The 19890-nt window shown below is 44.0% G+C and overlaps 1 protein-coding gene across 17 annotated transcripts in view; it reads right to left on the bottom strand.

Annotated features, from left to right (window-relative positions):
* Nucleotides 1–385: 385 nt before the first annotated feature.
* szt2 (SZT2 subunit of KICSTOR complex) overlaps nt 386–19890 on the bottom strand; it is a 95522-nt gene continuing 76017 nt past the window's right edge. For 14 of the 17 annotated variants that reach the window (XM_061237377.1, XM_061237386.1, XM_061237380.1 and 11 more), the window contains 13 exons: nt 19295–19420; nt 18021–18223; nt 16690–16786; nt 16502–16582; nt 15317–15391; nt 11673–11738; nt 8507–8720; nt 7928–8111; nt 7512–7634; nt 6698–7181; nt 3740–3853; nt 2603–2671; nt 386–2389 (listed from right to left, as the gene is read on the bottom strand). In XM_061237377.1, coding sequence (XP_061093361.1) covers nt 2246–2389; nt 2603–2671; nt 3740–3853; nt 6698–7181; nt 7512–7634; nt 7928–8111; nt 8507–8720; nt 11673–11738; nt 15317–15391; nt 16502–16582; nt 16690–16786; nt 18021–18223; nt 19295–19420 — 1980 coding nt within the window. In that variant the 3' untranslated portion in view covers nt 386–2245. The other 3 variants (XM_061237388.1, XM_061237396.1, XM_061237390.1) reach the window with 2 other exon arrangements.

The raw sequence follows: 19890 nt of genomic DNA, 5'->3' as shown, positions 1-19890 counted from the left end.
ATTCTTTTCCCTCCAAAGGATGATCAGAAATTTTGATTTTTGGTTGCCCCCCAGTGAATGTCTGTTAAATATTGTTTCTGAATAATAGTAACAGTGGCCCATTCTGATTAACTTGTGAAGAAATATCTATCGGATTTATGATGTTCTTATAACTGAATGGTAATGAAATGGAAGCTACAAAACAAATACTGCAAATAACAATGCATAAACAAGTGGACCTTGAATATTTTACATTCAACATTACCCTGCTGGCCTTATTGGTTTGATGTTGGTAGTACTCTTGATTTGCAGACCTAAAGAAAAATAATACCGTAGTAAAAAAAAATAAATAAAATAAAATAAAACCACACAAAAACACCATACTTTAAAAATAAAACGCTTTGCATTTGAATTGTCTGAAATGTTTAATGCTGCATTTTATACTTACAATAGGATTTTCATTTTATATACATAATGTACATATAGAACAGCGTCAGACTGAAATTATATTACCTTTTCAACACACCTTTGAATTACTAAGCATCTTGCATTTAAGTACATTAATAATTAGACTGTATTAAATACCCAGTGTTCTTAACTAAAAAAAAATGCAAAAGGTACATTGTCTCGCACACAATTTCATGATTAAAACTCCTTGCCTTTATCCCTTTCCAATAGGGGCTCTGACCATAAATTATTTGGTTTCCTTCAAGATAAGCAAATGCATACTATTAAGGCTGTGTATGAGTATTGCGATTATATCTCAGGTTTACTTGTATGCTTGCAGTGAGTGTGTATTATCAGTGCATACACTTACTGGGACAAATGATACCGGTTCCAAGTAAGCCTGGGCCTTGTTTTCGCCCCTTCATTTCCTGCAGAATGCTTAACACCGGCACCCAGCTATGCCCTCAACTGTGGCAGAATTAATAGGCAGTTTAATTGGATTTTCAAGGATTCCTCTTCAAGGTCAACATAATAGTGCCGTTCCCATCACATTGTTAAAGGGAGAAAGAAAAAAAAGAGGCACTTCTGAGTTGCAGACATGGCAGTGGGGACGTTATGGAGCCTATTTGACATGGTGGAAGTGTGAAAAATTAATCACCTAGCACTGCGGGCCAGGACAGCAGCTTGCGTTCACGTTTGCAAAGCCCTTCCCCTTTGGAATCGGAATTACGCTCTGAGGTGCCGTATGGCGTAATCCAGGAGTAACCATTCGAGATAACGGTGCAGTTTGGAGTTTGACGGTAAATCGTGTTGTGACAAATCGGCCGATGCAAGTCGGTGATGCGCCTGTCCCAAAATGGTGGGTACATCCTCAACACTCCTATAAATTCCTAACGCTTCATCTCTCTGGTCTGGGTGCGCGTGCTAGAGACACGGAGCCAAAAAAATCAACTAGGCAGTCAGACATACATGGTTAATGACATTCGGTTGAAATGCGGCCTCCTGTAGCTTTCCTTTAAATGTTTGATGAAGGGAGGAGACTTCCAAATCTCGGTGGCCCAAGGCCGTCTTTCCCACTTTTAGGACTTGATTGATCACCCACCGGATGTGAAGTAAAAACACGCCCCATATAAAATGCCCGCCCTTGTTCGGATAAAAAGCGTGTGCATTTAAAGAGCCATTTGCATAACTGACTTGTTTGCCAGGTACGACGCTCGGTTCAGGTATGAAGCTTCTTCTGTATAATCCTTCTTTCTGAGGTAGTGTTCAGCTAAGCCTCGATGGGTTTTTAAAGTGCCCTCCTTTACGAGAATGCTCTCTCCTCTTGACATGGCTGTCAAAACCTCCCAGTACTGGCAGACGTATGTCTTTTGCATTCAGAAGTCTTCAACTCTGGGTGGAGGGAACTTTCCGGAACAACTGGTTTGAATTTTCCACATTCTGCTCATCAACGTTCCACCATTCAGCAATAATGGCTTGAATAATACTCAAATGGATGTCACAAAGGAAATCCTGACTACTACATACTCATGGGTATCCTTTGAAATCCACTCCTTGTGCTAAGCGATTATTGTTTTGGCACCATCTAAGAAGGACAACATTCTTCAGTGTTTATCAATTGATAGCCGATCTGGGTGCAAATTATAGTCTTTTCAGTGACGCGACTGGCCCAACTTTTGCACGTTAGCAAACATCAGCCCGACTTCACCAATAGAAAGATTCACCACTTAAAACGCAAAAAGCACACTCGTGCATAGTTGCAGATACGGACACATGTAGGCACGCATGCGCAGGCTTATTCAGGGTCCGTGCTCAGTCCCTAGAGAAGACCGGTCCATAGGTTGAAACAAGCCGTGTTGATGACAGACTCCAGGTGGTGGTACATGGACACCAACTGCGGCGGTGGGCTGTTGCTAGGCTGCGGTTGGGAAGGCAGTGGCTCTCTGAAAACAACCTTGAGGCTCTGGAATGAGAAGGAACGGTAGAATGATTTCCGTTTGTGGCAGAGAGAGGAAAAAAGACAGCACGTCAATGTGTAACAAAACAAATCCTCGGCAGTGGCAGTGATTAGATAGAAAAGGAGTTTCTAGGTAGAAAGGAATTACTTGTCAGACATCCGTCAAGAGACTGTATGTCACACAGATTCGTACAACTGGGAATTAACACAATTGCTCACCGTTTTCCCTGCTTGGGCGTCGAGGAAGACTAGAACAAAGCAGTCGATGAATTTTTGGTTAAGGACAGCCTAGAAAAACAGAAAGTAAAATATCAATGCCTTGCTTTTTTAACATTTTTTTTCTTGTCATTTTTAACAATTCCTCCCGTCCCTCAAGCTTTTAAAACGTTTAAAATTAATTCACATTTTCTTAATTCACTTATTACCTTCCAATGCTGATTATTTATGCAGAACCCTTTCAAAGCCTGACATGTTACAATGCCTCCCTACACACCAAAGATTTGGGCACTCTGGAAAAGTGTCGGGTTCCTTTTCATTCTCAGATAACTCTCAAATCTCTTCAATTGCTTAGTTAAGTGGAATATAATGTCAAGATTCTGAGAACCACAAAAACGGCTTCATCTCATCTTTCCCTCCAGCCACCAACATTTTCAAATGCCACAGTAACTTCAATTTCCAAAAGACTTCTCAATAAGGCATTCGTTTTTTGCCCGCTTGACAGCAGCTATTCTTGATAGCTTAAAGTTCAGGATGACTTGGTGCAGTAGCCATTTGAGCTGGTCAATTGTCACTTTTTACATTTCAGGAAATTCAGATAAAATTGTCAGTTCTCAATATTCCATACACATTATTTTAGGTGACACGACAAATCCTTCAGCTGTGCTGAGTACCGTATGTCTAACTAAATAAAGTAAACCAATAGCATATGTTTATTTCTTCAGATTACAGAACCTTCTTCATGCTGGTTTGCAGATTAATAATCATTGAAGCAGCTGGCTAGATAGCTCGCCAATTTACCATATTTCACCAGGGAATATAACGTTAATTATTCCTATGAGCTCACCCAAATTAACTACTGAAGTGTAATTCTGTTGCTATTCTGTCACGTGCCATCATTTGATGGATGGATACATAGATGGTAACACTAGATTCCCAGTGACAGAATGGCTGACTTCTGGTATTTGCAAGTCGGATTAATGTTACACAGAATACAACGTAAGGCGTGTCTGTCTCATTTCAAGTTCATCTGCCTAGCTCAAGTCTCAAACATTGAGGATTAGTCTCATATGGTTGGTCAAAATTGCACACACTTTAACAAAAGCTACCGCGCTACTCTATCACATTCCGGGCTCGTACCAGGTACTGGATCCCGCTGTCGTCCACAAAATGGCGGCAGCTCTGAGGAAACCGTGACAGCAGCACCTTCATTAGACTCTGGTACCAGCCAGGGCTCATAGTCAGGAAGCAGTCCTGCAAGCAGAGGGGCACAGCAGGGCTTTAAAGACGTAAGATAGGTAGGTAAGATTTTTGAGTGAAAACATTGTTACAAGACCATTGTAAATCCCTTCCTGTCATTGAAAAAGGCTCACTGACATGTTGACTTACCCTGTTTATTGTCCTTAAATACTTGTTTCAAAATATACAGTTGATGGACCGACACTGTACCAAAGCACTGTACATGGTGTGTGTGCGTGTGTGTGTGTGTGTGTGTGTGTGTGTGTGTGCGTGCATCAGTGGGTGGTTCAATGTCAGTGCGTTCACAGAAAAGGGACAAACAGTGTTGCGGTTTGAGGGTGTTTGTTGCTGCAGTTTCTCTCTTGACCGTTAGGAGTCCAAAGTTACCTATTGTACCTTTAACAAGATGACTTGAGGATCAATAAAAAGCTGGGAATGGGCACGTGGCTCGCTACTCAAGTGTGTGGACCTGTCCATGAGCCGAAGAAAGATGTCGACCAACCCAGGTAAGGGAGCCAGGGATGGACAAAAAGACAACGGCTTTTGGAATAGGAAGTCTTTTTGGAAGGTGCTCTCTACCCATTAAAAAATGATACATTTCATCATGAAGAATTTAATCGATGCAGAATAGGAAATATTAGTATTAGATTAATTCATAATTTAATTGAATCACTAGCCATTCTATTTTGTTTGCCAAGATTCAGAATATACAACAGATACCTTTTGTACGGTTTCATAGAGAAAGTCGCAATACTATTTTTCGGTTTAGGAGAAACATGCATATCGAAGCCGTGTTCTTGTGTACAAGGGAGTCGGGGGCTCACATTTTACACCCTCTGCAGGAAAAGATTAGATGGCAAAACCAGAGGCTTGGTAAGGATTTAGGTATCTGTAGCCACGGGGATTGAAAGCAGAGGTTTGGCACTATCGTGCCAGGCAGGTTTGAGAATACCAATTTCAAACAACACGTAACCCTACTGTCAGACATGATACGGATAAATTTACGGCTTAACCGGCTCTGCGTCTAATGCTGAAATCCCCTCTCCACGTTCCTGTCTTGACGTTGCAGACTTGTTTGGAGGGTGAACAAAGCCCTCGACGTAACAAGCATTTCTTCCTCAATGCAGCCTGGGTGAAATGCTCTTCAAGAATACTTACGGGCCATTTGGCTGTCAATACTAAAACATAAACCCAGTGGTCTGCATCAAGAGGCAAACACGTTTGTCAGACGGCGCATGTGTAAGCCGGTAATGCAGATGTGATTCATCTCAAGATAACCACTCTCCCTACTTTTGTGGCACATATACACTCACTGAGTACTTTATTAGGAACATTTTTACTTTATTACACCTACTTATTAATGCGATTATCGAATCAGCCAATTGTGCGGCAGCAGTGCAATGCATACAATCATGTAGATACAGTTCAGAATGGGGAAAAAAATGTGATGCAAGTGACTTTGACCGAGGAATGATTGTTGGTGGCAGACAGGGTGGTTTGAGTATCTCAGAATCTGCTGATCTCCTGGGATTTTCACACACACACTAGTCTCTAGAGTTAGCAAAGAATTATGTAAAAAGAATCCAGTGAGCTGCAGTCAGAAACGCCTTGTTAATGAGAGACGTCAGAAGAGAATGGCCAGACTGGTCAAAGCTGACAGGAAGGTGACAGTAACGCAAATGACCACACATTACAACAGTGGTATGCAGAAGAACATCTCTGAACACACAACGCATCTCTAAGTGGATAGGCAACAGCAGTAGAAGTCTAAAAAATAAGTCTAATAAACACCTAATAAAGTGCTCACTGAGTGTATAATTCAATTGCACACAGATGGGGTGATGGAGGGAATCCCTGATTGCCTTCTCTGAAGCGTAGGGAGGGGGACAGCACTCTCCGCTTGGCCCAACGTCTTAACTCAAAGTGCATCATCCAACAAAACCAGTGGTAGTTAGGATAGCCTAATGTTTCAAGCATTCAAAAAATCATTGAATCCTCAACAATTACTGTATTTGCTCAAGAGTGTAATCCTGAATATTTGCAGTATAAATTATTATAATCCAGAATAACTGTGAAGTATTTTAAAGCCCCCTTTTTTTGACAATGCCGTGGAAATGTATACATCAGGAAAATGATGATAGTAAACCTGCAGTTTTACTTCAAAAATATGGAATATGGAAAGAGAATGTGGTTGGGAGTTTGCGTGCGTGTGTTTGTGTGCACAGCAAAAAATTCATTAAAAAGAGCCATTTGATCATTTTACTCTGCTTCACTACCTACAAAATGGAATTACTGCAAATTGTTGGTCTTTTCTACCAAAATGCTTCTAATTTAATCGCAAATGCATTATTGATTGTGATGTTTTTGTGTCCCCCCCCTCCCCTATTTTTGCTTTCTCTAAAAAAATATATATGAATATCTTGTCTGAGCGTATAGATCATATTTCAATGGTAAATGGTTGGCATTTATATAGCGCCTTTATCCAAAGCGTTGTACAATTGATGCTTCTCATTCACCCATTCATACACACACTCACACACCAATGGTGACTGGCTGCCATGCAAGGTACCAACCAGCTCACCAGGAGCATTTGGGGGTTAGGCGTCTTGCTCAGGGACACTTCGACACACCCAGGGTGGGATCGAACCGGCAACCCTCCGACTGCCGCCTGAGCTAATGTCGCCCCCACAGTGTGAATCATGTAATTCCACAACATTAACCCTTTGATGCACAAGCTATGCACAGATATATAAAAATAAGAACTCGTCGGGTCACTATGCACTGTGTTGTGCATCAAAGGGTTAAACTCTTAATCTCTTAAAAAAGGGCGAGGAACCAGAGGCTGGAGTGGCGTCTTACCAGCTGGGGGTCGATCTCCCCGATGGAGCGGCTCTGCACGGCCTGGAGCAGCTCCTCCAGCTCGGCGAAGCTCAGCTTGCTCAACTTGAGCTTGTCCAGGGCCAGGTGTTCGCCGTGGAACAGGCGCCTCCACAGGTTGTCCCGGCGACAGTGCCCCATGGCCTGCTGCACGCTGGTCTGGATCTGTCTCCGCGCAGAGCTCACCTCCGAGTTGAGCAGGGGGAAGAGGGGCGAGGTGTAGAAGAGGCCCGGGGCCTGGGCGTCTGGCGGGTAGAACTCGCTGCTGTCGCTGGCCGCCGCCTCCTCCCACAGGTCCTCCGGCTCCCGGGGCCCGTCCGGCTCGGCCCCCCTCTCCTGTGGGGCCTTGCCGCCCAGGTCGCTGGGCTCCCGGTGGATGGGCGGAAGCTTCTTGAAGCGCCGCATGTCGGCTGTTAGCCGGGGGAAGAGCTCTCGCTGGCTGGTCATGATCACGTAGTAATGCAGCCTTTGGGGAGAGACGGAGAGAACGAGAGAAAGCAAAAAAAAGAGAGGGAGCAAGTAGAGAAAGACAGAAAGAAAAGGAGAGAGGAGAGCCTGTCCGTGAAACCTTCATTGACCAGGAGCCCCTCACTGACGATGAAAATATTCATACACTAACACAATTTGCATAGACGGCAATACTTTTGCATATTCAGAGGTGTAATGAGACTTCACAAGACTTAAGGGAGATGAGATAAGATCAGTGCTAAGAGTACTAAACCTACTGCAATCCTTCCATCTGCGATAAACAGTTGTTAGGAGAATTGGAACAGTCCCTGCACGTGAAAGACTTTACCTCAGCAGGTGTCTCTCCCCCTCAGACTGCTCCTCGAAAGGGGCCGCGTTGTGGCACACCAGCAGCGACACGTCAAAGTCGTCATGGTGACGCAGGCCCTCCAAATCCTTATAGGAACCAGAGCTGAAGAGAGAGAATCAGCTTTCAGTGGAACCAGTTGAGGGGGAAAAAAGCCTACATCAGGGATCAGCAACTCATGACCCTTGAGGGCAGAGAACTGCTGTTTTTCCACCTGTCAGGGAGTCAGGTGTGGCAGACAGACTGGCCAATCGGTAGCACTAATTACTTGGGAGAAAAGAAAACCAGGGCCGGATTTGGATTTGAGGGCCAGAGATGATGACCCCTGGCCTACATCAAGATCAGTGCAGTTCTTTCCAGAAATCTCTGTGAAAACAGATTATGTGTTCCAGCCTTACCTGTTCCAGAGAGCCACCAATGCGTACTCGTGCAGGTCGGTGCTTGGCGCCCCCTTCTTGTTGTCTGTGGTCACTGCTGCCTTGGACATACGCAGAGGCTTCATCTTGTAGGTGCCGGCGTGGTCGGTGATGTAATTGTACAGCTGGTGAGCCGTTATCATTCCCGTGGAGACAGAATAGTTGCCTGTTGGAAAAGCATGTACTGTTAAGTATTATACAGGTCAAAACACCTTCATATTCATGGATTCATATCTGTAGTTCCACACGGGTTGGAAGCTAAGCCCCTAAGTATGTGAGTTATACATTTCATTTACTGAAATATGAACACTCAAAATTACTCACAGCAGATATACAAACAATAAAATCAAAACTTATTTTCTTGATATTGACCCAATGGATTTAAATGTGATGTTTAACACAGTTGTTCCCAACAGACAATCGTCTTCGCTATCTTGACAAAAGCAGTGCCAAGCAAGCCACCTTCCTCCCTGTGAATAGGTAGAACCTACAATAGCAGCAGATAAAACATCCCAGGGCTCTGCTTCAGAGGGCCAGCTCGGGGAGGTCCGGCAGACTCACCCTGGAAGACGTGGTTGCGGCCGAACTTGGGGATGTCCGGGTGGTGGGCGATGAAGTCCTCCAGGAAGCTGGTGAGCTGGTAGCCCTGCCGCAGGGTCATGTGGCAGCCCAGCAGGTACTGGTGCACCACCCGCAGGTGGAAGTCGTAGCTGAAGGAGTGCACGTGCATCAGATCCCGCACCTTGTCACACTCCTCCGTGAAGAGCATGGACAGCTGCAAGACAGGTGGGGGGGAGGGCACGGTCACTTCCGGAAAAAAAAACTCCTTCGACAGCTCTGTCGCGCCCGGTTGGCAGGCGTGGCCGTCGAGTATTTTGCGGGCAGAAGCCCTGTGTACCGCAGCCATTCCTCACCACCACATAGGACCGGAGGCCAGAGATAAGCAGTTTTTACCCTGCATTCAAGCGACGGCATCGCTTGAATTCGATGCGATTGCAGAAACCCACGCGCCGACGCAAGTGCCCCTTCTTCCATCGTGAAAATGGAATGTGCGTAAGTGCTCTTATTTGCTCTGCTCTCCCTTGAAAGCCCACCTTAAACCCATCTTTGCCAAGGGAGGGGAGAAGAAATCCGAAGCCCCCTTTCCAGTCGGTTAGGCACGTCCCTACCACATTCAACAAATAGCGCGGTGCCCTTGAAGGGCTTACTGCGTGTTCCTGCCGTCATCCGCAAGTCTTTTGTAGCGTCTATGCGATATCAATAAATTTTATAATGGCATCTTATTTAATTATATCCTACATCAAAGACCAAATTACAAAAGCATTAATGGGAGAATGCAAATTGACTGCACGGACGGGGTACGACGTGGAGTAATTATGGAACGATAAAGAGGGCAGGAAAAAAAAAAAAAAAAAAGACTAAACGCTACTACTGCAGCGCCTTTCATGTTGGCCATTTGCTTGGAACAAATGCAAATAGGCCTTATTAAATCAGAGCCCTCCAGTGAGACGGACTCGAAAGCCCATAAATGCCGTGCCGATTGACGCACGTCAACAAGACCCTCTGCATTCATGCTAGGCAGTGTCCATATTTGGACAAGTCTCAAGTGAGCTTTCCTTAAGTACTTAAGATGTACTTAAACACACCTGTATCAAATGAAAATAAAGATGAGCTGCATAATCCTCTGCTAGACTTGTCAAAATTTATGTAGACTGAAGAAAGCTTAGCTTGGCCCTAACTAAACTAAATACAAACTACTTAACGACATAATCCAAGGAGAGCAAGAGGGGAACCAACCCTGCCTTGTTTTCAATATTTGGTATCATTTTATGGAAACCCTTTGAATTTCTCACTGTGTGCCATTTGTGAGGTTGGGCGCAATTAAATTAAACCTTTAAGGCATCCGCTTACAAGCCAAGGAGAGTGGGTGTAAATAGAGTAACAAAAGAAGTGTTGACGACCTACTACTGGATACAACCCATTCTGCACACCTCCCATTTGGGTACTACACAATGCTATTGACTGTGCGGTAACCCTTTCCTGTCTGAAAAATGTTTCAGGGTTGTCAAAAGGCAGTAATGTTGCAATTATTATCACTGCAAAACAGCCTAAAAGCTGTGGCTACAAGTTGGACAGAATTTACTATTTATTTTCTTCTGTTCTTTTAAGCTCACATTTAAATACCGTGCACAGATGTCAAACTGAAACAGCATCTGGCGCTCTGCATCTCACAAAGGCAGAATTCACACTGGAGACTTCAAGAGGAACGTGCTCAAAAGCCTAATAATTTTCTGCCCAGTCGAGTGATACTTTGTTTGGACAGACTATCAACCCCCTTGTCTGTCTAGCTCTGTCTACCTAAGAGCTAGACCAAAGAGGCGATGTGAATGACGTTAATATCAGCTAATGGTCCAGTTTAAAAACATGGGAGACAAGGGCAGATATAATGGCACCTAAAAAAAATAACCCCAGGAAAGCAGTCATGGTTCATCTGAACAATTACATTTCCATAGATGGCGGGGGGGTGGAATTGAGGAAAGCACATCACAGCATTTCGAGGAATCCATCTAGAAGCAGGGATACCGTGGAAAAGAGCCGACCAGGGAGAGAGGTGAAGCCAGAAGAGAGCCTGTTACGAGCCCAGCAGGAGAAGGTTGAATGGGGCAGGGGCCCGGAGAGGGGCCGAGACGACCGTGGAAAAAAAGACAGCCGCTTGTCTTCCTGGAGGTCACTTCGCTGAAAGCATTAGTGAGCGCGCGGCTTGCCGCCGCTGTTAAGAGCTCCGATTCGGAAAGCGCCCCCCCACCCTGGGGGGGGGGTCCAGGTGTTGCTTAGGGTGCGTGAACCCTGTGGACCTCCTGGGTAACGCTACCCAGCCACCCACTTTCACCTTACGCTCACTTACCTGGAGGTGAACGTTAAATTTAACCCTTGGAAGAGTAGGGGAGATCGGGGTCTGTTGTGGGGTTGATTGTTACGCAATGTTTTCTGAGCACAAAATTGACACGGAACTGGTCTGCTGAGGTCCGAGGTGAAAGAGGACGTGTATGGGGGTGTGCAATGTGATTTACAGGAGGCTAGCTTGTTTCTGATCGGGGGAAAAAAAACATTGGGTAACAATGGACCCCGTGTCACAACAGACCCCGATCTCCCCTAGTTCTTTGGAATATTTCTTAAAATGTCAGTGTTCTAGAAACGCCATTGCTTTCCATTACCAGAAGTGATTGTTACATCAACATTAGAATGTCCTTAACTGAACATCGTAATCACATATTTGCGATCTTACACCTTAACGGGTTAATGTATGCTTGACATCAGGACCTAATAAAGGCTGAAATAGAGTAAGCCTCCATCTTAAAGCAGCGTTTTCAGATAGGGAGAGTTACAGCGCCCCACAGCCCAGCAAAATCAGATGTTGCCCCTCCCCAGCCCTTTCCCCTTCCCGGCAGAAAAAAAGAGGGGCAACCCAAAAAAGAGACAAGGGTGGAAATTACAATTCAAAATGGGAGACCCCATTGCTGGAGGGCCGCAGGAGCCTGGCGCATTCAAACAGAAGAGGGAACCCATCAGCCCGGGAGGGGGAGAAGGGACAGTAGGAAGGGGGGGGTGAGGGGGGGATAAAACAGAGGCAGGAAAGCGAGAGGGTTTGGGGGGTGGGGCGGGTGGTTTAGAGGAGTGAAGCCTGATTGGATGGACGCAGCCCGCCCCAGGGCTTGCTGGGACATACCGCAGAGTCAGAGACGGAGGTGGCCTCGGCGTACGGCTTGCTACGAGGTTTGCTGAGGAGGGAGCCCTGATGGAGAGAGGAGACGAGATGGCACGGGGGCTTTTGAGAGACACCGTGAGACAGACAGCAGGACACACACAAGCGTGGGGGGGTCAGGGCGTGGTGTCAAAGGGCAGCCGGTCAGCCATATTCTGCACCAGTGATGTGAAAATGACACACACACAGACACAGGTAGACTGACAGGAAGAGCGATGTCACTCACAGATGACGAATACACACACAAGTATAAAACAGAGGTCAGTGATCGTGGTAAGTAGGTTACGATGACAATTCACATGAAGGTCATAAGCCATACCCAAGCATGTGGAGAGCAACATATATTATTTTCCAAAAATATGGCCTGGGTTCAAAAATATTGGTTCTGGAGCCTACTGTATAATCAGATGACCTTGCATGAACGATCATGAATGTTCTGTTGTCATCTGGCATATAAAGGAAATCGTATAAAAGCACTCCAGTGACATTTGACACTCGTTAATAATGCCAGGAAGAAACTGCTTTGACTGTTATATCTGCTTTGCTCCAAAATGTACATTAAACAAGAATGTATTCCTTAATATTATGTTCAATGACAACATTCAAACCATTACTAATAAACTGTTCTGTTTTGGTTCTTAAAATTGTCCTTGGGTGGAGTATTAATGTGATATAACAATTCCACAAAATTCCATCAATAACAGTAGGACCCAGTGGAACAGAAAGCAGACAACCTTGACTGAGTACTCCGTTATTTACACTTATTGGGTTCTGGAACATTGGTCTGCATTGTAACTTAATAATGGCTCATCCTGAATGATTTTACATGCTCATTTCTGACATGTTTACTCAGGCTCAATCTGTCAGAATTCTATAAAACTGGCAGATGCATATTTTCACTGGACACTGGATAAATCTTGCCTTATAACATGAAAGCTACACATTGTTGGACAATGGCGTTTCTGTAGATTGACATATTCAACCATGTTAACAATAAGCAACCATAAACACATATCACTTTGTATCATTGACAGCAGTCACATCAGTGGCGATTCAGAAAATATATGATTTAAAGACATAATTCCACTCTCAACTGGAACGTGGTATGACATACGTTTTTGGTGCTAACAGACAACATAGTTTCATTTTGAGGTAATAGATACCGTACCTGCCATATATTAGTTTTGGTTTCAATAAGCAATCTGAGAAAAACCTTACAGTAAGAAATCTTCCAGTAAGTATTTTTAGAGGACCAAATGTAATTGAATTGGACAGTTGGCTTCTCAGCTGTTTTTGATTAGTCAGGTGGATTAAATTGCATACATAGTGCAAGTATAAGAACACTTTTGGTGTCTAGGCTTTTGATTGCCTTTGGAGTCTGTTAATGCCGTTTGTCAACATGAGGGCCAGAGTTGTGCCAATGGCAGTCAAGGAAGCCAGTATGAGACTGAGAAATGAGAATACAACAAACCAGACCTACGCCAAACAATATGCTTACGAAAATAAATCGTCTGGAAAATCATTGAGAAGAAAGAGAGCACTGGTGATCTCAGTAATCACAAAGGACCTGGTAGGCCAAGGAAAACCTCTACATTTGATGGACAGAGAATTCTCACCACAATGAGGCAAAACCTCCAAACACCTATCCAACTGACTGGAAATGGTCTTCAGGCGGCAGCTGTGGATGTACTTCTTATTGTGACTTCTGTACACAGAAGACTGCAAACCACCAGTTAGCCTCAATAACAGGATGGCCAGGTTACAGCTCTTATTTAAGAGATACTTCAAAAAGCCTGGAAAGTTCTGGAAAAAGGTATTGTGGACAGAGACCAAGATTGACTTGTATCAGAGTGCTGGCTAGGGCACGTGTGCTGGTTAAAAAGAACTGCCCAAGAATCAGCCTCGAATCAACACGAGATACTGAATGCTTATACCTTTACCAAGGAATCGATTGAGTACACTTGAAAAATCAGAAACAGCCGAGGCCAACTGTCCAATTACTTTTGGTCCACTAAAATAGGATGTAATTCCTACATTTATCACCCACTATCTGAAGCCCATGTTAGTAAAGAAAGAGGCAATGCAGTTTTTCCCTTTCAGGCATACAAACCAAACTGGTTCAAAATTTGATGCAAGTGAATCATGGATTTGGAGAACCGTTACACCAACAGACTAGCAAATTGTCCTTTACCAACCCCTAGCATTTACTTTTTTCTCATCTGCCTCTTAATAATATCTCTTCATGAAGTATTCACATACTGTTGTCCACTGCACTGCAGCTCTCCATTAAACCATCGTGTTTTTACCGTGGTTCGATGAAGGCCAAACTGTGCTGGAACAACAACAATGAGCTTGACAACCTCATTTTCATTTGAATTGTGAACACACTAAAACACAGTAAGTGTGATAAACTAATTTGTGTGTGTGTGTTTTCTGGAGAGCTGCTTTTCCTGCCTCTTCAGAAGATTGTTTTATGTCTGTTTATAACTCAAAGAAGAACTCCCACATAGCTTTCCTCTCTCTGGGGAGTACACCTAATTATTTCTCTTCGTATTGAAAATAAATGTAATTTGCATTTTTCTCTGGAGGCAAGACATTGATGTACATGCAGATCTTTGACATTATTCTCAAATTGAAAGGTAAGCACATATGAACCTATAGTATGTGCATCTGTCAATCTACATAAATTACTTTTTAACAGCTTTCAAAACATTAATTCAAACATTTTTCAACTGTCAATAATAAAAGTAAATGAGTATATTCAAGTATATTCAATCTATCAACAATGCCTTTGTCCTTACATTCATCCGTTCCATTTTTCATTTCTTAAATCAGATTGTTTGTGTTATTTCCGGGCTTACCAGTGAAAATAGATCTTATGTTCCTGGATTATATTCCCATTGTAACCACCATAAACAATGGACTATTTCATTAATTTATCTGGCGCCATTCATTGTTCCTGTATTCAACTCATAGCAATATGGCATTTCTGTGGGCATTCAGTTTTTAAACACAAAGTTGTTGGGAGAGCGGCCTCGTGGGATGCAAAGACAAAACACACCTGATGCTTTTGCGGCGCATTTTAGCCAACAACAGATGTTTCCGTTTTGAGAACTGTTCTTACTATTGTACTAATTACCAGATGTAGTACCCAATGCAGTCTAATATTTTAAGCGAAAAAATAAATTAAATCTGGTGAGCGACATCTGGGATTTTCTGGGAAACACAGAAACGGCTTAAAATAATTTGGGATTTTGCACTTTATTATACTTTGGCCGAGAGGCAACTGGGCCAGGCTCCAGTGAAATGCATTGAAGTCGACATAAATAATCGCAGGAAAAATAAACACATTTCTGGAGAGGAAAGAGCAGGGACAGCGCAAAGAGTTACATGACCCTAAGGTGGTATGGAGGAAAGCAAAATGATTTAACTCCTGCTTGTGCAGATGGTAGACTTCTGGAAAAATATCTGGAGGGTTCTATTGGCAGAACTGTTTTTCTTGCCTGAACTGGAGCCCCAACCCCCCGGTGAGAGATCATCACAGATAGGCTATATGGGCTTTAATGACCCGGGCCGGCTTTTGGGAAATGCGGACGCATGTGGGTTACCTGGGAGTTGACCGTCTGGCCCATGGGAATCCGGGAGCACTCCAAAGCATATTGCTTCACGCAGAAGTAACAGCCCTGGGTGGGAGAGAGAGGGGTCAACACCTGGTCTCAGCTCATTCAATTACATACAGCGCCACAGCATTTACACATTTACTGGGCGGCCTGTAGCATAGCGGTTAAGGTACATAACTGGGACCCGCAAGGTCGGTGGTTCTAATCTCGGAGTAGCTACAATAAGATCCGCACAGCCGTTGGGCCCTTAAGCAATGCCCTTAACCCTGCATTGCTCCAGGGGAGGATTGTCTCCTGCTTAGTCTAATCAACTGTACGTCGCTCTGGATAAGAGCGTCTGCCAAATGCCAATAATGTAAATGTAATGTAACTACTAGTGGTTGCCAGATATAGAATCGAGCCAACTTTGGCCGTGGAAATATAAAATTATAGAATTATGAACTTAATTTTTCATTAATGTTATAAATGAGAGCAAAGGTGTTGCATTGCCGTTTAACACCAACTGTCTCTGTTCCTCCCTGCACACAGATGAACATTCGCTATACCAAATGTGACCAGCTTGGGGAAAATGAAGCACAATTTCAAAAGGTAAGACTGAGATTTTCTGATGAAATACAAGCCCAAACTCAATGATGGGCTGTTTGTTCAAATGATCAATCCACCTTTTAAACTGTATTGAAAATTTGAAGTTGTCTGGCATGGAACTTTTGAGAAAATTCCATAAGAAAATCTTTCACAAGCTTTTAATTCAGTTCATCATATAATTAGATTTAGAGTCGCCATTTAGTATACCTTCTGGAACCCTTCTTTAGTAATTCAATATTCAAGAAAAAAGAGCAATTAACCATTTAATCCATACCCTTGAAGGAAGTTCTCTTGCAAAACCAGAATAGAACTATATTTACTATACTCACCTTTTATATTCACCTTCAACTAACTGTTCAAGCCAACTGCCAGATCTCACTGTCTAGCAATCATTATGGCATATGTCAACTGTACATTTCAAGCTATTCACTGACTGACAAAAATGCTGTTGCTAACAAGAAATAAAAAAGCCATAAATACTGGGACATGACACCATGGGCTGATAAGGGCCTTCGGTCAAGAGGCTACATCATCAGTTAAGAGTAAGAAATGGAACCCAAAAATGAGCAGTTTCTTTTCAATCCTCACCTGAAAGGCCAGCTCCATCAGCACGATTCCCCCTGGCAAGGCCCGCTGGAGGTGGTAGGCTGTGGTCCCCGCCCCGCCGCTCTGGTGGAGGAGAGAGAAAGGAAGGGAGAGCCATTAACATCTCCCCGTCGCTGACTAAGCGTTTCTCCTTACGCACTATCCCGCCGTCTGGCCGAGAGACCGCTCACCTTGGGACTCTCCTCGCTCTTCTGCTTGTTGTAGGAGAAGGACGTTCTCCCTTCAGTGGACAGAGAGCTGAAGGCGGCAGCCCGGGCACGCGCAATGCTGTGTCAAAAAGAGTTCAAGGTCACGGTCAAGGTTCGGTCCTGGGACCGCTGATGCTGCATGAACCGCGGCACGCCAGCCGGGGAAAACGGACATCGCACAATGACGGCAGCATCTGGCTGGTGTCTGCCGTGATTACATCTCATTTCTTTCAAGCGGTGCTTACGCTCGGATGTTCTTACTCATGGAAAATGTTATTCTCCGCCGCTGTGAATTTGAGACATGATGGAAGCACCCACAAGCGCCCCAGTCCCTAAGCAGCATGGTGATGCGTTTAGAGGTGAGCAGCAGCTGCCTTCACAAATTAGGTGTGGTTGGCGGTGGGCTATTCATAGATTTCATGTGGCGTCACAAGACAGCTTGCCGCAATATTCATGAACTGTTAGTTTGAATTTGAAATTGACTGAAACGCTGGTAGTTTAGGTTCTGTCAGTCAGTGCCAATGGTTGTTAGCCTGCTTGTAACTTGTAATTTAGCGTTGCTAGCTAGCTCAGGCTGCCTAGTTATATGGTGTTATTGTAAATAAAATCAAATATATTTCATTTTCCTTGTAAGTTGCATTTTAGGTGGCACATCAAGGTAAAATATAACAACCGATCAGCCAACTTAGCCAGCTGTAGTTGATCAGCAAATGTCACAGTTTGTCCATCATATTAAAATAAGAGTTGGATAGCTAGCTCTGGTAGTAAATTAGCTGAAGTAGCTATGAATTAAACTATTAAATACATAACATTTACTATAAGTAAATATGATGATGTATTGCATCTGGCAGCACTCACTTCAGACATCAACGCCTTCCATTATAAATGTAGGTCTGTTAGCTAATGTTCCGGCTAACTCACTGATCTGCAAAGCCATTGCCAACTAAGCCTTAGCACTGCTCTGCTAACTGGAAAATACAAGTACAGTATGTAATATTACCATTTGTCTTTATTAATATTTAGGATAGCCTGCCTGCATTGCGAGAGTCAAAAAGAAAATGCTTAATTTGAACGAAAAGTAAAAAACTGAATGGCCTGCTAAGCTAGGCTACATGATTTGTCACTCATGCAGCGATTTCACCTGGCTCCTGTAACAAGTGTCATGAAAAGAAGTATTAACGACATTAATTATCACGGTGTCATTATTGTGGAGTTGGCATAAAATGACACCATCCACAAACTTAATGGCTTTACCCAGCTACCCATATGCAGCAATTCATGCCACCGATGACCTGCGAAGTGGTGAGGATTACCTGCGGGCGGGGGACTGGGGCCGGACCTGCACCAAGATGAACCCCATGCTCTGCAGGTACTGGACGTACTGCTGCAGGAAGGTGTTGGAGATGTCCTGTAGCCAGGGCTCCTCCCGCAGACGGCTGGGCAGCATCTCTGCAGAGTCCGTGCTGTAGCTGCGGTCCCGGCCCGAGGCGTTGGAGTCATTGGAGCGGTGCCGCTTCTGGGAGAGACAAGAGAGGGGGACAGGTACAGGGCAAGAGGAGGAAACTGGTGAAAGAAGTCTGACAGTGTTAGGGGAAAAACATTTCACTGGTGAGCATCGTCTGATGAAACAGATCCAGGTAAAAACTAGTAAGCACTTAATTCAGAAAGTGGTCAAATAGTAATAAGGATTAAAACTAAAAGGTTGTTTGTAATCATGTGATTGTCTTGATGTTAACACACATTGTCAATTAAGAATCAATTAAGAAAATTACCCTTACAACAGTTTATGAAGGGGGAAGGGTGAAAGGGCATTCAATAGAGAAATTACTGCAGACTAGATGATGCCTCTGGACTGGATGAAGATTCAGAAAGAGCTGTAGGTTATCAGGATACCCACAGAGGCACTGGACATACAAAAGTGTATTGTCATGGAGAGAATGACAAGCCAACTTTGCAGGCAGTGATGTACAGGAGAAAAGCCTTCAGACAAGTTCAGACAAGCTGGGTAATGCAAAAAACTGAAACCTTTTATTTCTTCAAGGGTTCATCTATGCGATCACTCCAGGACTTGGAACTGTACTTTCCTCTCGGGTCTTCGATGCACTTGTCCCTGGTTCTGATTTGTACTTTATTGTACATCGCTCGGGATAAAAGCATCTGCTAAATGACTGTAATCTAATGTATTGTTAAAGGTATGTGGCGAAGTAGAGAAAATATAGCATTTTTGCTTGACTTCTGAGAGTTGCAAATTATCACGTTAAAGAGAAAATCAACTCCATTGAAGCATGTATTTTTATATTTTAGATGTATAAGGTCTTCTAGGCGAGTGCCCTCTAAGCTCAAACTTTACTAATGGGAAAAGTTCACTCTCACAACCCTTCCCCCAAAGAACAAGAAGCGAAACAAAAAGAAATGTCAACTCGCCGAATCTCTGTCCTTATTTAACCGACAACATTTCTTTGGGGAATAAAAAAAAAAAGAGATGAGAATCCTACATCCCAAAAAAGGAGCGCTCTACAAAATGGGTGGTGAATGCGGGCATGTGGCTGAGAAGGAATGATAAGGGGATCCCTGCTGGAGCGCTCACCTTGACCTGCGGGTGGATTATCTGCTCCTCTTGGATCTGTTTACGGAAGACGGGGTCGAAGAGGAGCGGGGTGGCGCAGTAGTGCACCAGCCGCGACGACTGCTTCAGGGTGTCTAGGTCAGCGACCTGCAAGGGACACAAACCAACCAGTATCAAAAGTTTTATCACAGGACGCCCCCGTGATAAAACTGCCAGTGAGTCACGTCAAACAAAATTTATAACTGAAACTCGACGCTTCTCAAACCGTTCATCTCATGTCTCTTCTTGGCCGATTTATGAAAACTTTGAACAATCTGACTAAACAACTGTACTGTTTGCTCTCTTTAACATGTGAGTCTCATTTCGAGCAGTCCCGAATCCATAAATTAACCGCCCGGCAAAGCCCGCTGGGAGATCAGTTCCATTAACGAATCAATCTTCCCTGCGCAATCCTGGGTTGAGGCCCCGACAGATCTATGCTAATGCGCTCGCCTGTCATTTTCGCACAATCAAATGTGCAATCAATCAGGGGCTGAATCAGTGAATACTGGATCAGAAGCTGTTGGCTGTGGGGAATCAGGCTGATGAATGGAGAGGGCTCCCATCGCACACAGGTC

Source organism: Conger conger, chromosome 4, assembly GCF_963514075.1.
Source record: "Conger conger chromosome 4, fConCon1.1, whole genome shotgun sequence".
NCBI lineage: Eukaryota > Metazoa > Chordata > Actinopteri > Anguilliformes > Congridae > Conger > Conger conger.
Note: the sequence above shows the minus strand (reverse complement) of the source record. Positions and strands in the feature narration are given on the sequence as shown.